The sequence below is a fragment of the Podarcis melisellensis genome, assembly GCF_964234715.1.
Source record: "Podarcis melisellensis genome assembly, chromosome: 5".
Lineage (NCBI taxonomy): Eukaryota > Metazoa > Chordata > Lepidosauria > Squamata > Lacertidae > Podarcis > Podarcis melisellensis.
In genome coordinates this window covers 7,385,328-7,401,463 of record NC_138537.1, presented here as the reverse complement: position 1 = coordinate 7,401,463, position 16,136 = coordinate 7,385,328, and the positions used below count along the sequence as shown (strand labels likewise).

Sequence of the window (16,136 nt, the reverse complement as noted above, 5' to 3'; positions counted from 1 at the left end):
TGAAGATAATGGGCATAGAAGCCATCTCAGGAGTACAGGAGGGCCCCCACCCCAATAGTTCAGTGCTGGAAAGCTAAGGTTTGATCCCTGGCATCTCCAGGTAAAGAAAGAAAGTGTGGTGCAGTGGTTAGAGTGTCAAACTGAGGCCTGGGAGATCAGGTCCGAAATCACCACTCAGCCATGAAACTCAGTGGGTGACCTTTGGCCAGTCATGATCAGCTTGGATGGCTCAGTTGGTTAGAGCATGGTGCTGATAACGCCAAGGTTGCAGGTTTGATCCCTGTCTGGGACAGCTGCATAATCCCGCCTTGCAGGGGGTTGGGCTAGATGATCCTCAGGGTCCCTTGCAACTCTGCAGTTCTGTGAGTCTTCTTATCCTTTGGCCCTAACCTACCTCACAGGGTTGTTGTGAGGACAAAATGTGGGGTGTGGGGGTGTGGAGAACAATGCGCACCACCCTGAGTTCCTTGGAGGAAAGGTGGAATTTAAATGTAATAACGTAATAATAATAATAATAATAATAATAATAATAATAATAATAATGGTTTTCAAGCAGCAAGGCAAGAAAGAGCCTGGAGAAACCTCCAGAGAGCTGGAGGGACTGTTGCCATGCAGTGCCCTGTCATTGTACCATGGGGCTCACAAGGTCCTTAGAGCGATGTTCTGCTCCAGTTCCATCTCTTGGGTGGGAACTGCTGGAGCCCAGCTCAGCACCAGCCGTGGATTCAACAGAATGATCAGCTGTTGGCCTGTACAGGGCAACATGAAGATGCTGCTTGAAACTCATAGAATTGTGGAGTTGGAAGGGACCCCAAGGGTCATCTAGTCCAACCCGCTGCAATGCAGGAATCTCAGCTGAAGCATCCATGACAGATGGCCATCCAGCCTCTTCTAAAAAACCTCCAAGGAAGGAGAGTCCACTACCTCCCAAGGGAGACCATTCCACTCCCGAACAGCTCCCCCACTTGGCCATGAAGCTCCCAGGGTGAGCATAAGCCAGTCACTTCCCCTCAGCCTGACCTACCTCACAGGGTTGTTGTGGGAATTAAATAAGGAGGAAGAGAACCACGCATGCCAGGTGGAGCTCCCTGGGGTGGGGGAGAGTTGGGATATAAATCTAAGAAACTAATTAATAAAATAAACAAGCATCTCCTTCCTGGCGCAGGTCTGGTGTTCGGTGCGCACCCCGGAGAGCTCGCACGAGGGCCTGGTGACCGATCCGCACAGCCCGGACAAGTTCCGCGTCATCGGCACCCTCAGCAACTCGCGGGACTTTGTAGAGCACTTTAAATGCCCTGTCGGCTCCCTCATGAACCCTGGGAAGAACTGCGAAGTGTGGTAGAGAGAGAGAGAGGCTGCCCTTGGCAGGAGTCTGTACATACACACAACTTGCCTGTGCTCAAAACCCAGCCCATGGGGGGAGGAGGGTGGGGCCGGCAGTCACATTTTTGGGGTGCTACTGGCGGTTTTGCCTCATCAGCTTTGGTCCCCTTTACGGCCCTAGGAGAAAGGTGAGCTTACTGTGAACTCCGCCCCCCTCGCCCAAAGCCCGCTTCATGGGGTGGTGTGCAAAAGCACAGCTTCACTTCTCTTAGCTCGCCCCACCACCTGCTCCATCTTCCGCGGATTCTGCGAAGGATCTCCAGCTCTCCTCCTTCAGCTATAGCTCTCCAGGAAACGTCTCCCCGATCCTCCTCCACACCCCACCAGGCCGGCCCCAATGCCTTTGGCTTCTCGCTCTCTTCTTTTGTTTTGCTCGACTGCTTGCAGCAGCTGCAGAGAGGATGGACCCCCTGGTCTTTGTAAACTGCTACTTTTAAGGGTGGGGGGGGTCTTGGGGTGGCCAGGCAAAGGAGGGTACCACCGTCTACTAATGTGCTTCGACTAGCAGTGGGGAAGTTATGGGCCTCTTTGTGCTTCTGGGCTCTGACACCCATCTCCCCAAGCCTGCATGGGCCAAACAGTCTTGGGTGATGGAGGGTGTTGTCGTTCAGCAACATCTGGATGGCTGCAGGTTCTTGACCTCCAGGCTAGATACTGCAGGGTTTTCTTTGGAGGCCGGCAATGTTGATTCAGTCGAGGAATTCCCAACCATATAGCAGGACTAGTTATGAAAGCTTCAGGTATAGCAAAAGAGCCTTTGAAGCTTGAGCAGGGAGTGGTGCATCGGAAGATTTTGGCTGCATCAGAGCATAGAATCAGAGAATTGTAGAGTGGGAAGGGGCCCCCAGTTGTCATCTAGTCCAACCCCCTGCAATGCATGAATCTCAGCTAAAGCATCCATGATTGATGGCCATCCAACCTCTGCAGGATTCATCCAGGATAGCGTTCTGTTTCTAGCAGGCTAAGGAGCTGACAGGCAGATCATGAAGGCAGCAACCCATTCCTGGCATTGAGGTATACTGGCTCAACATGGAAATTATTATATTATATCTGTATATTGCCCTTCAGCCAAAGATCCCAGGGTGGCTCACAACAAAAAAATACAAAATGAGAACACAAAATACATATTAAAACAAAAAGAAACCCAGTAGCCCAATACATTTAAAAGGCTGAAGATCATTTAATCAGCTACAAACCAGCGCCTAAAGATATACAGTGGTACCTCAGTTCTCAAACAATCCGTTCGGAAGACCATTCGGCTTCTGAAACATTCGAAAACCGAGTCACGGCTTCCCATTGGTTGCAAGAGCTTCTTGCACTCAGTGGAAGCTGCATCGCATGTTTGAGTTCCGAAAAATGTTCGAAAACAGAAGCATTTACTTCCAGGTTTTTGGCGTTCAGTAACTGAAACATTTGACAATGGAGGCATTTGTGAACCGAGGTACCACTGTATAATGAAGATGCTAGGCGAGCCTCCCTGGGAAGAGCATTTGATAAATGGGGAGCCACCGCAGAAAAGGCTCGTTCTCATGTTGCCGCTCTCCAGAACCTTTTGCAGAGGAGGCATACGAAGAAGGGCCTCAGATGATCAGAGGGTCTGGGTCAGTTCATGTGGGGAGAGGTCCCACTTAACTAAAAGCAGATCTATCCTTCATTGTCATTATCTCTCTCTTTTTAAACACACAAATAAATAGCCATTTCAGCCAGTGGCTTTCCCATGCAGCGCAAGGGTGTGCACTGTAGCTAGGATTTGTATGCCTATACCGTAGTATGGGGGACGCGGGTGGCGCTGTGGTGTAAACCACAGAGCCTAGGGCTTGCCGATCTGAAGGTCGGCAGTTCGAATCCCCGTGACGGGGTGGGCTCCCGTTGTTCGGTCCCAGCTCCTACCCACCTAGCAGTTCGAAAGCACGTCAAAGTGCAAGTAGATAAATAGGTACTGCTCCGGCAGGAAGGTAAACGGCGTTTCCGTGTGCTGCTCTGGTTCACCAGAAGCGGCTTAGTCATGCTGGCCACATGACCTGGAAGCTGTCTGCAGACAAACGCCGGTTCCCTCGGCCAGTAAAACGAGATGAGCGTGCAACCCCAGAGTCGTCCACAACTGGACCTAATGGTCAGGGGTACCTTTACCTTTACCATAGTATGGGCACCTGGCCGCAACAGTGAGTTCAGGGACGTGGCTCTCCCATTTTCCTACACAGTCAAATATCCAAAACAACAGCAGGCCTCTGGCCACAGGACACCTTCCTCTCTTGCTAGCCTGGGCTATGGCGCCATCTCGCCGGTATTGTGCAGCAAAGGGAGGTGCCGCACCACCCATGCTTGCGCACAATCCCACCCAAATCACTGTGGAATGATGAGCCCCTTTCTGGCTTGGGTTGCACCTACCAAGCACCCCACTCCTTCTCAAAGAGAAATCCCCACCTCTTGCCGCCAGATCCCTTGGGCAGATCCAGACCACCTTGTTGAAAGCACACGAATCCACGCAGCAGCTGGGCGTTAAGGAGACTGATCCCAGGAGAGATGGGAGAGGGAGGGACCCACCAGATCACGTCGGAGATGTTTCCTGTCACCCCTTTTCCAGGATCATTACTGATCCGAAACTAGCTTGGCTTAGAGGTTTTCCAAACTTTTGCTTCCCATCTATCGAGCTTGGTGGGGAATAGTGCCTTGGATTAGAATGTGTGTGTGTGTATGTGTGTGTGTGTGTTGGGGAGGGGGGGATACTGTTGGTGTATTTAATTATTAAAAGCACTTTCCGCTTGGTTATTTCAAAGTGGTCCTGGATAATGTCTGGTGAAAAATGAAATCTGGAGAGAGGAGGTTCATGAAACGGCAAGCACAGCCTGTTTTTAGGCTAGAAATCAGGATTAGGACCCGCAGTGTTTCCCAACCTTGTGCCTCCAGCTGTTTTTGGACTACAATTCCCATCATCCCTTGCCACTGGTCTTGCTAGTCAGGGATGATGGGAGTTGTAGTTCCAAAACAGCTGGAGGCACAAGGTTGGGAAACACTAGACAATCGGCCTCAATATTGCCTACACTGATTGGCAGTGACTCTCCAAAGTCTTTCCCAGTCCTGGAAACATGGGACCTCCTGTATCACAAAGCAGATGCTTTTATCACTGAGCTGTGGCCATGCTCAATAGGCATTGCTCTAGGGTAGGTAGAGCCTTAGGTCATTTCCAGCCTGTCCCTGTTTGTGAGTCAATCATATACTGGCAAATTTAAGTTGCCCCGTTTAAGTGATACACTTGAATAACAAGCATGCTCCCCCCGAAAAAGTGAGGAGGAAGGAATTTTTGTGGTAAGAAAAAATGGCAGCAAAGGGTGGGATATGGTGATAGTCAACAACATCATATACCCGATGCACATTTGGTCAGAAAATGCCCACTCTCTTCAATGGTATTTTTGCACTGGTGAGTGTGTCGGGGGGGGGGGGATTGCAGCATCCCACGGTTATCTATCTGGATCCTTCCTCACATAACATAACAAGTTTTGTGTGTGGGGTTTAATGGCACCAGTAGCCTGCATGCATCAGACCCAGATTGTGTTATTTTACTTATTGTCAGTAATAGGTATGTTTCTTTTCCAGAGTACATAGAATCATAGAATTGTAGAGTTGTAAGGGGTCCTGCAAGGCAGGAATCACAACTAAAGAATCTCTGACAGATGGCCATCTAACCTCTGTTTAAAAGCCTCCAATGAAGGACAATCCACCACAGCTCTTACAGCATAAAGTTATTTCTAATGTTTAGTCAGAATTTCCTTTCTTGTAATTCAAATCCAGTGGTTTGGATCCTACCCTTTGGAGCAGCATTAAGCAAGCTTGCTGCATCTTCCATATGGCAGCCCTATAGATAGTTGAAGAAGGCTATCATGTCACCTCTCAGTCTCCTCTTTTCCGGGCTAAACATACCCAGTTCCTTCAACTGTTCCTCATCGGGCTTGGTTTCCAGACCCTTGATCATCTTGGTTATCCTCCTCTGCACACCTTCCAGCTTGTCAACAACCTTCTTGAACTGGGGTGCCCCGAAAAGTCCAGGCTGGGTGTGGCCAAGGCAGAATAGAGGAACACTAGAATCACAGAATTGTGGAGTTGGAAGTGACTGCAAGGGTCATTTAGTCCAACCACCTGCAAAGCATTAATTTCAACTAGATAGAATCATAGTTGGAAGGGACCCCTTAATCTGGACACAACACTTCTGTTGATGCAGCCAAGAATGAGAGAGGGAATGACATTAAACCGCCATATGAATGGCTTTAACAATAATTGATTTATTATTTGTTTTTATTTATTTCATAAAATTTATACCCTGCTTGACAGTACATTTTTTAAAAAGCACCCCAGAGCGGCTTACAAAAAAAATGGGACAAGAAAATACAAAGGGGGGGGTTGCAGGAGTACTTTAAAAACATACAAAAAAATGAAATGCTAAAGCAGATCAAAACCACCTCAATTTTCTAAGCAAGAATGTTTCTAGCAGGTGCGGAAAGGGGCTCGGTGAAGGATAATTAAATGCAACAAACTCCTCTGCCAGACCATGGTGCAAGCTCGGATAAACGGGGTAAACTTCGGGCAAGGTGAAAAATAACCTTCCCGTCGCCCTCGTCCATTTCCACGCCTCCAAATCGCTGTCAAAGCCATTTAAATGCTTGCTGGACAGACCAGCTGAGCTCGCCGCTACGCCTGATGGGATTTGTAGTCCTAGGTAACTTCGGAGCGAATCAGAACGTACTTAGCCTCTGCCGATGGCTTCCATTGGGCGATGCAGAGCATGCCGGGAGTCGTAGTCTCCGTCGCGGGAGGCCGTCCCCGCGTCGCCACCAGGGCGCGAGGGCCGCTGGACTTCGCTTCCCGTGTGCCACCGCGGCGAGGGGCGGAGCAGCGTGGGTGTAACGCACTAGGCAGCTCGGCCGGGGATCTGATGCGCGTTGCTTGGTTCCGCTGGGAAAGTGGTCCGCGGAGATGGAGGTGACCGCTCTCGCGCCAGGAGGTAGGTGGGCCCGAGACCCGCCGGGTACCTGCACCTGAATGTCGACGTCGCCTTTGTACCCCACCTGTCTCGTTTCCCTTTCACCCCCCACCTCAACCCTGCGGGGTGGGTTAGTTAGGCGGACAGGCTGTCAGGTCGCCCGGCGAGCTTCGTGGCTTGAGTTGGGGCGGGATTTGAACCCAGATCCTGGAGGCGGAGTTGGGTGGAGGGGGCGGGCGTGGGTGCCTCGGAGCACGTGTTTTTCGGGTGGGGGCAGGGCTGGGCATGGAGGGACTTCCCTTTCTCTGGGTGGGCAAGCATTGTGGCGCCCTCCTCTGCTGCCAGGGCCTACCAGCCCTCTGCTCCCTCCTCTGGAGCAAGTAGTTTCCTGGTACAGGGGTTAGATTTCTCTGTTCCACACGTCAAGGCCAGCCCTGCTGGGTAGACCCTTTGAAGTCAGCAGCCAGCTTATTTATTTTACAATTACATCCCACCTTTTCCCCCCCAGGGGAGTCAAGGTGGCGTACTTGGTTGTTCCCCTTCTGGTTCGTCCTCACAACAGCCCTGTGAGGTAGGCTAGGTTGAAAGACAATGACTAGCCCAGGAAGCTTGGTGGCTGGGTGGGGAATTTGAACTCAGGTCTCTCCCAGGGTAACTCCACATTCTAACCATTGTGTAGGTTCATTCATTTCTGCTCCGAGTTGAACTTTGTAGAATGCAATCCAGGGTGTCTTATGTGGCAGGTCACCGGTCTAAGGTGGTTTTGTGGAGTAAAAGTGGAGGTGTTGAACCAGTAGTGCTGAACTTCTCATTCCTGTCCACCTCCCAGAAATCCTGCTTTCATCCTGGAGAGGCTGCTCTTTGGGTGTCCTTGATATCAGCAGGACAACTGAAGGGAACTCTGAACGGAGCATAGGACACCAAGCAAAGCTCTGCAGAAAAATCAATCTGGCACTGCCTTCTTCCTTGTTCAGACTTGATAAAGCGGTATCTCGGCCTAGGTGATCCTCCCTTGTCATGTGACCAGCTTTCTGCATAAAGCGGAGGGCGACATGTCAGCAAGAGTTTTGCAGTGCATTATTTATTTATTTATTTATTTATTTATTTATTTATTTATTTATTTATTTATGCGTGCTTGTAAACTGCTTAAAAAATCTCCAAGCAGTGTGTACAACATAAAACAACATAAAAGTGATAGGCAATATCATGAGAACAACAACAACAACAAAAATAGAAACCACTAAAAACAGCCGCAGTAAAGGAATCATCCCAAAACGAAAGTGGATGTTCTAGAGAATAAAAATAGCACCTGACCTTGTGGGTCCGATCTTCATCTATTACAGAGGGAAGGGCATTTCATAGTATAGTGGTGCCGTGAGTGGAATTTCCCCAGATAATCTAAGTGATTTTACAGATCTATAAAGGGCTAGGCAGACTTAGCATAGAGGGGGAAAAGTCCCATGTTTGATCTTGGGTCTCTTCAAGTCAGTATAGACAGCACTGAGCTACGTGGACCAGTGGTCTGGTGACTTTAGAAGGCAGCTTCCTCTGGTGTTATTCAGACAGTGCTTGTTCTCTGTGTTTCTGGACACTTCCATGTCCAAGAATCACTCTAGGTGAGAGAGGCATTGCCTTGTTCCTGTGTAACTCAGTATCTGATTTTGCTTCTCTTCCAGCTGTCAGGAAGAAGCTCTGATGGATACTTTGCCTTTGACACCAGGAGAGCTGGTGTGTTTAGGATCCAGCCTGGCCTTCTCTGGTCTCTTTTATTACCTGCACAGGAAGAAGGCCAAGGTGGTGACCAAGATCCAGGTATACTGTTGCACATCCTGCTTCTCCCTTGCTCTTGGGAGAACAGATCAGAGTGATATTTAGCATCTATACAGCTTGTCTCAAGTATTCAAAGCATTTCCTATGTTGCTTCAATCATCTTTACGATAGTACTATATGATAGTCTGGTATTTATCCACATATTGTATCTGGAGTCCGAGGGAGTGGAGTGCTAGACCCCAGGGTGGTTAGAAGGGTTTCCCAATGGGGCAGACACAAGATAGCATCCCTTTGCACAGCATAGAAGTGTAGAGTTGGAAGGGACCATGAGGATCATCTAGTCTTCATATATAGGAATCTTTTGCCCAACATGGGGCTCAAACCCACAACTATGAGGTTAAGAGTCTCATGCTCCACCAACTGAGCGAAATTCACTACCCTGGGATTTGAGGATGGGCACGAGCTTTGATGGCTTTGGAAAGGGTTCGGTCAAATTCGCGGGGGGGGGGGTAGATGGGCTTTTGGCCTAAACCAGCAGGGTAGCTTTGAAGTGTGAATTCAGCAAAGAAGTTCTGAAGTGTGAATTGGGCAGTTTTTAAGGTGGCACTCGCAGAAAAACTTGCATAGATCAGGGTTGGGGAGCCTGTGGCACTCCAGATCTTGTTAGACTCCAGCTCCCATAACCTCCAGCCCACGTGACCAGTTGTCAGGAATGATGGGAGTTGTAGTCCAGTAACTTCTGGAGGACCGCAAGCTCCCCATGCCTGCCGTTGATGACCTTGGGGCACGGGGAGGAATGTACGGGGAGAGATCGTCCATTAGTTCCCAAGGCACACAGCACCAAATCAATGTGCTGCTTTTAACCATTAAAGCCCTACATGCCTTGGGACCCCTGTCCCTAATGGGACATCTGTTTGCTTATGTAGCTACCTCTGCTCTGAGACCATCTGTGGAAACCCTCTTGTGATTGCCACCTAATTCTGAAGCACACAGGGTGGCAATGAGAGAGATGGCCTTGTCGGTGCTGGCCCCCTCCCCCCTCCCCCATTTATGGAACTCTGTCACTAAAGAGGCTCTCCTGATACCTACTTTAATGTCACTTTGGTCCTGGACAGAGACCTTTCAAGGCTGCAATCCTGACCCCTTGATGGAGTAACAATAATAATAATGATAATAAATTTTTATTTGTACTGTACCTCACCCTCCTCTGCCGGAGCCAGGCTCAGAGCAGCTAACATCATATAAATAATACACTATGCATAAAAACAAGCAATCAATTGATTAATACAGTGTTTTTCAACCTTTTTTGGGCAAAGGCACACTTGTTTCATGAAAAAAAATCACGAGGCACACCACCATTAGAAAATGTTAAAAAATTTAACTCTGTGCCTATATTGACTATATATAAAGTAATTCTCTTGAATAGGAATCAATTTTTTCCCACAGCACACCAGGCAACATCTCGCGGCACACTAGTGTGCCACGGAACAGTGGTTGAAAAACACTGGATTAATATGCACCCCAAAATTAATTCAAATAAATTAAAATTAAAATAGCACAGCCAGCACCACACCTGCAGTCCAGTGGCTCACCCTGGCCAGAGCAGAAGAGTGGGGGTGGATAAATGCCCCTTTTTATATCATCATCATTTTGTTATTAATATGCCAGCCATCTGACTGAGTTGCCCCAGCCATTCTGGGCGGCTTCCAGCAAAATATGGAAGTGTAATAAAACATCAAACATTAAAAACTTCCCTATACAGTGCTACCTTGAGATGTTTTCTAAAAGTCAGATACAGTGGTACCTCGGGTTACATACGCTTCAGGTTACATATGCTTCAGGTTACAGACTCCGCTAACCCAGAAATATTACCTCGGGTTAGGAACTTTGCTTCATGATGAGAACAGAAATCGCTCTCCGGTGGCGCGGCGGCAACAGGAGGTCCCATTAGCTAAAGTGGTGCTTCAGGTTAAGAACAATTTCAGGTTAAGAACGGACCTCCAGAACGAATTAAGTACTTAACCTGAGGTACCACTGTAGTTATTTATTTCCTTGACATCTGGTGGGAGGGCGTTCCACAGGATGGGCACCACTGCCGAGAAGGCCCTCTTCCTGGTTCCCTGTAACTTGGCTTCTCGCGGTGAGGGAATCACCAGAAGGCCCTCGGAGCTGGACCTTAGTGTCCAGGCTGAATGATGGAGGTGTTGTGCCAACTCTGATACAGATACTTTTTCCTCCCTTGCCAATTAGCTGTGCTATTTTGAAATGTTTGCAATCCGCTGGTGTCTTGCTATATTTTAACGTTTGTTCTATATTGGATCGTCTCTCGCCTAGAGGCTCGTTGCGCAAGAAAACTGATGAACATAAGAAATACAGTTCTTATGACATAGAGAATTGACTAGAACGGTTGAATCGGAAACTCAGGAAAAAAACTTAGATTTGAACTCAGGACTTAACTTTTTTTTTCTTATACTGCCTCTTCCATTTAAACCCTTACTCGTTTTTCTTCTTCCATGCAGGAAGCGCCAAAGCTTCAAGTCAACGACAGTCTTCCCAGCATCCTCTCTGCCACAGGAAGCAGCTGCCTAGGCTATGTTGCCATTGAAGGTAAGGGGCCCCTGAGGTTATTTTGCCTGGCTTTGGAAGCCATGAGGGCCACATCAGAGCACCTCAGCCCTTTTCTATTGCGTTCAGAGTTCTTTGCACAAATTCTGCCAGGAGAAACAGCAAATCTCTGCTGTTGGGATGTATTGCAGGTTTGTAAATGGTCAGCTGTGGTGAGCAGGAATTGCCTCCAGAGACCAGGCAGAGAAATTTTTGTAAATGAGAGAGAAGGAGAACTGAATGGCACGTCTCTGTTTGGAGTCCCAGGCTTATTATATGCATTGCCTGGAATCTTGATCCAGTTGGTAGAACATGAGACGCTTAATTTCAGGGTATGGGTTTGAGCCCCGCATTGGGCAAAAGAGTCCTGCATTGCAAGGACCCTTGTGGTCCTTTCCAGTGCTACAATTCTCTGATTCTTTCAACTTCTCTCAGTCCCTGTTTCATTTCTTGGGTTCCATCTAAGTGGGTAGGAATGGGGTGGTTCTTAAACACCTGTAAATCACATGGAGAATTAGGCTGTACTTTAACAATGGAGGGATGCAATCTCCTTCTTTTGGGGTTAGTGAGCTGGATTACACATTCTCCCCTGCCCAATATGTTGTTGCTATGAGTCACGTCTAAAAACAATGTTGCAATAAAAGTAGAGCACCTGCTTTTCATGCAGAAGGTCTCTAGTTCAACCCCTGGCATCTCCAGTTCGAAATGGGAATGGTCTCCTCTCCGAAACCCTGGAGAGGCGCTGTGGGCAGTGCTGGTGATACCAAACTGATAGCCAGACTCAGACTCTGCAATGAACACCCTGCCCTTCCTTTCCTGAACCTCCGTCTCCTTCTCTCCTCCTTTAGGAGTAGTCCAGCCCGTCGAGGCGGCTCTGACCAGCCCATACCATGAAGAACTGCAGGGGGTGATCGAGAGGCTGGTGCTAAAGGAGCACCGACTGATCTGGAATAGCTTGGCCCGCAGCTGGTAAGCAGGAGAGGAGCCACGGAAGCAGCTGTTTTGAGGCAGCCCCATTGGCTGTAGATCAGGCTGCCCAAGGAGAGCATTGGGGGTACATAGGAAGCTGCCTTAGCCCGAGTCAGACCATTGATTCATCGGCTGCCTGCTCTAGCTGGCAGAGGCTCTCAGGGGTTTCAGGCAGAGAGGGCTTTTCCCAGCCCTGCCTAGATATGCTGCGCGTTGAACCCTTTGACCTGATGCTTTGCTGCAGAGCTGTAGCCCTTCCTCAGGTGGGAGGTGCGCTGTCCTATCAAGGCAGGAGTAGATTCCTCAGTGTTTGGGAATGCCGCACAAAGGATGTTGGCAGGAGGACGGGACAACCAACCTGTCCATCATGTGACATCATGATGATATGTGATTGACAGATGGGCTGATCCACCCACCTGCCAAAGTTGGCCTTTAAAGCCTGAAAAGATGACCAAGCTCTCCTTCTGAGCATTTTCTAAAAACTCTGCAAGACCCTATTTGGCTTTTGGCAGGGCTAGAGGTATATCTTTATCAGGGGAGGGGAGCAGAAAACCCTGCCAAGTCGGATGCCAGGTACCACAGCTCCGTGTCCTAAGAATCTCTGCTTTTAAAAAGGGAAACCAAGCATATAGCCCTTTTGGCTGTGTAAATGTCCTCACAGTCAATTGAGCATCATTTGGCAGCCATATTTCTAGTGAGCAAGGCTTTATTTAGTGTCCTGAATTAAAGTGTCCTTTATTTAGTGTCCTGCTGCCTCCGCATAACTTGCAAATAAAAAATGACTAAGTACGCGGATGCAAACATGCTTTGTTTACACCACCAAGGCACCTTACAGATTTAAACTTTTCTCGATGCAGAATTCATTCCCTTTTGGCAATGCAGAAATCACACAGGCCAAGGGTTTGGTGGCTGCAGCTCATTGGGAGTCTGGTTTTCATACGGATGCCCATTGCCTGTAGGTTGCAACCCTGCCTAATCCTCGGGGTGGAGCAGGCTAGAATGTGCCAGATGAGAAACGGTTAGATCAGTGCAGCCTTGCATCCCGGCAGAAGTGTTGCAGCATGAATGCCCCTGGTGGTCAGTGCTGGTTGGGGGAGATTTCAGACCGCTCCAAAGGCTGCTTCCTTGGCTGCCTTGTCCAGCCCCTCTCCTCAGAGCTCTCTACCTTGTTGCAGGACGGACAGCGAGCGGGTGGTCCTGGAGCAAGTCCACACAGTGCCGTTCGTCCTGGCGTCCCCCAGTGGCAAGGCCTCGGGGCAGGTGTGCGTGGAGTCGCCCCTCCACGCCGTCGAGCTGCCCGTGGAGACGGTGTATGAGCGCTTCCAGCAGACCTCGCACGGCTTCAAGGACTTGCTCAGCCACTACCTGAGCGGGGAGAAGCCCAAGGGCTTCCTGGAGACAGAAGAGATGCTCCTGGTGGGGAGCAGCCTCACGGGCATTGGTGAGCTCACCCTGCACCGGGACGGCTCCCTCCACCTCCAGCCCCCGGCGGATGGCACCGGCTACTTCCTGCGCCTGGGGGACTGGGAAACCATCCTGGCTGACCTGCGCTCAGTCAGCAGCTTCTGGAAGTGGGCTTCGCTGCTGTGCGGCTTGGCGGCTGTGGCTGTCATCCTCCGTGCCCTTTGCCGAGCTTACCACCGTCACAAGGTGCACCAGGAGCAGGAGGCACAGCGGCAGGAGTTTGAGAACCTCCGGCGCCACCAGAGTGCCGGCCTGGATCTGTCGGAAGAGCCGCCCGAGAACGCCTGCGTCATCTGCCTCACCAGCCTCCGCGAGTGCGTCCTGCTCCCTTGTGGGCACGTCTGCTGCTGCTTCCGCTGTTTCCAGGCCTTCCCCAACCGCACCTGCCCCATCTGCAGGAGCCCCATAGACCGGGTGGTCCCCCTCTATCAAGCCTGAGGGCACAGCTCTGGGTGATGTTGAAAGCGTCCCACTAGGTGCCCCCAGGAGAGCCTGCGAAGGTTAAGAGAACAGGCGTGCGATTGCATGGAAAGCAAGGGTGTCCTTTAGCCATGGAGGGGTGCAATCTCCACCTCTTGAGCTGGATGCACATTCTCCTCCACCGCCCAAAAATTATTGTTCCTAAAAGGTGTATCCAAAGATGATATTGCAATAGTTAGGTCATCATCTCAGCACTGCTAGGCTGGGAAGGAGCTGCAATCTGTGTTGATCCATTGCACTTTCTGCCCAGAGGCATGGAAGGAGCCCCTGAGCTACTTGGACCTCTCCTGCCCATGTGCCAGTTGTTGCAAGAGACAGGAGGAGGACCTTGCAGATTCGGCAGCGGGTGAGAATCTTCACCTCCAACTTCAGCTTCTTGGAATCTGGGCCACGTTCCACTCTGAGGCTACCTCTGTGAGCCCAGCTGACCACCATCTCTCCCTGCTTTGACCTCCCCGGCCCCCAAGGGAAAAGGGTCACAGTGGGTTAAAGGCAAACACATTTAAAAAAAAACTTGCTGGAAGAGCCACTTGTTCTCGTGCTGTACTGTAAGCCGGATTTAGATTTCGTAGTAGAGTTTTGTTTTTATGGAGCACCTCCCTCTGTTAGCAAGCAGGACACAGGAGCATTTACCTGCTTGGTGTAATGGTACAGGACTACTGTTGCAGCTGCAGGATCTGTGGGGATTACTGACCTGGCCTCACATTCGGGCAGGAAGGTTTTCAGCGTTACACCAGCCTCATTTTAGCTGCCTTAACCTAGACAATCATCCCACAGGTAGCCAAGGTGGAACGGGGCAGGCAGGGGTCTGCTAAAAGCAGGCCAGCAGTTGTAGGTGAAATGTGCCAACTGTACTCTAGCTCTAATCCCTTACGGTTGCAGTCCTGCACCTGGGAGCTCAGGGCAATTCCTTTCCCCGTTGAGTTGACCCAATCCCTGAGCAGCAGGCTGTTGCTCAGTCACGATCTGCCAGTGGTCCCCTTGCTCATCCTGGAATGACTTGGATCTGTTTCCCATTTCATGCAGAAGCACTCGAGGCAGAGAGTCAGGCAAGTTCTGGGTGAGCATCCCAATGTGTTGTTCAACTGGCTGATGTCTTGCTGGTGGGTTGTTCAACTGGCTGATGTCTTGCCTTCCTGGGCTGGCGTCCCCCACCCCCCAAATTATTGGCATCAAGCTCCTGGTGGATTAGCAACAGTCCTTCACCTTGTCTTAGTCTTTCTTTACTGGCTGTTTGGACTGATGTGTTTGCTCTCCTCTGGGCATGAGCCAAGCGCTGGCAGAGCTTCACTGAGCAAATGTGGAATCAAGGCTTATTGATAAATTGATGAATCTTTCAGAGCCTGCCTTGTCTCTTTAATCTAAACACCGCTAGAATCGAAGCAAAGGGGGGAGGAAGGGCGGACAGGAGTATCTGAAGAGAGGGTCCTCATCTTTGGAAAGCAAGAACGAAACAGCAGAACTTTGGGAGGCGGAGGGGCCTAGAGGAGGAAACAAGCTTGCTCCATCTTCCTTGAGATATTTGAACATGGCTATCAGATCTTCTGTCAGTCTCCTCTTTCCCAGGCTAAACATACACAGCTCCCTCAACCGTTTCTCATAAGGCTTAGTTTGGGGGTGCCAATTCAGCACTTTCTCGGATTCGCTCAGGCCTCATTTAATCCTCACAACAACCCTGTGAGGTAGGCTAGGCAGAGAGGCAGTGACTGGCACCCAAGGCTGCCCAGTGGGTTTCAAGGTTGAGTGGGGATTTGAACCCTGGTCTCCCAGTCGAGCAAACTAACCACTCCGGCTCTCCTTGGTAGTCCAGCAATTGCTGGAATGACCAAAATTCAGACACTCCTGGGCAGCTGCTGGCTGGTGGGAGGCTCCTTGTCTCCAAGCTTCTTAAGGAGCAAAGGGCCTGGCCTTTCTCCTTAGTTTTTGTGGGCCAAAGCACCTGGGGTCCCAGAGGGCAGGTGGGGAGCCTGACTAGGGCAGGAGCCTCAGCAATGTATAGGCGACACAATGACCATGTACATACACAATAAACAATTTTTATAGAATAACATCAAACCAAAATGAAGTCTTTAGTCTCAAAGTCTCTGAAAATCTTTAAATGAAGCGAGGTATCAGACTTTGTACGATGAAAGACAAGCTGTGAAGCTTTCAACACAAACAGTGATTCTGGATATATACTGTTTTGTAGAATTCTTCGTCAGCGTGGTGGGAGGATATAGAATGAATTATGAAAATATCAAATGCTGTGGAACAGTGCTCATGTAATAATGTAGTCACTGCAGTGACTACATTATTACACGAGCACTGTTCCACAGCATTTGATATTTTCATTTACATACATTCATTCAAAATAAGATGGGTTTATGAAGCAATTCTATATCCTCCCACCATGCTGCCTATACAATGCTGATGTTCTCTTTGCAACATAGGACAGGAGCTTGGCAGGCCCTGCTGTATAAACTTTCCCTGTGCAGTTGCTGAGTCCAGGACT

General features: G+C 49.6%; 2 protein-coding genes across 4 annotated transcripts in view; both read left to right on the top strand.

The window, feature by feature from the left end:
* ECE2 (endothelin converting enzyme 2) overlaps positions 1-4,152 on the top strand; it is a 46,135-nt gene extending 41,983 nt beyond the window's left edge. For all 3 annotated transcript variants that reach the window (XM_081910948.1, XM_081910950.1, XM_081910949.1), the window contains one exon: positions 1,166-4,152. In XM_081910948.1, coding sequence (XP_081767074.1) covers positions 1,166-1,342 — 177 coding nt within the window. In that variant the 3' untranslated portion in view covers positions 1,343-4,152. The remainder of the gene's footprint in view (positions 1-1,165) is intronic.
* A 2,100-nt stretch (positions 4,153-6,252) lies between these two features.
* LOC309369892 (mitochondrial ubiquitin ligase activator of nfkb 1-A-like) lies at positions 6,253-14,982 on the top strand. The gene is made up of 5 exons (XM_081911331.1): positions 6,253-6,379; positions 8,035-8,170; positions 10,648-10,735; positions 11,581-11,701; positions 12,877-14,982. Exons 2-5 carry the CDS (start codon positions 8,054-8,056, stop codon positions 13,601-13,603), a joined length of 1,053 nt encoding a protein of 350 aa, XP_081767457.1. The 5' UTR covers positions 6,253-6,379; positions 8,035-8,053; the 3' UTR covers positions 13,604-14,982.
* The last annotated feature ends 1,154 nt before the right edge of the window (positions 14,983-16,136 follow it).

Excerpts from the sequence above, each read along its gene's own strand:
- LOC309369892 (XM_081911331.1), top strand. The coding sequence starts at position 8,054 with ATGGATACTTTGCCTTTGACACCAGGAGAGCTGGTGTGTTTAGGATCC. Across the intron at positions 10,736-11,580 it reads AGGCTATGTTGCCATTGAAG|GAGTAGTCCAGCCCGTCGAG; the intron begins GTAAGGGGCCCC and ends CTCCTCCTTTAG. Across the intron at positions 11,702-12,876 it reads AATAGCTTGGCCCGCAGCTG|GACGGACAGCGAGCGGGTGG; the intron begins GTAAGCAGGAGA and ends ACCTTGTTGCAG.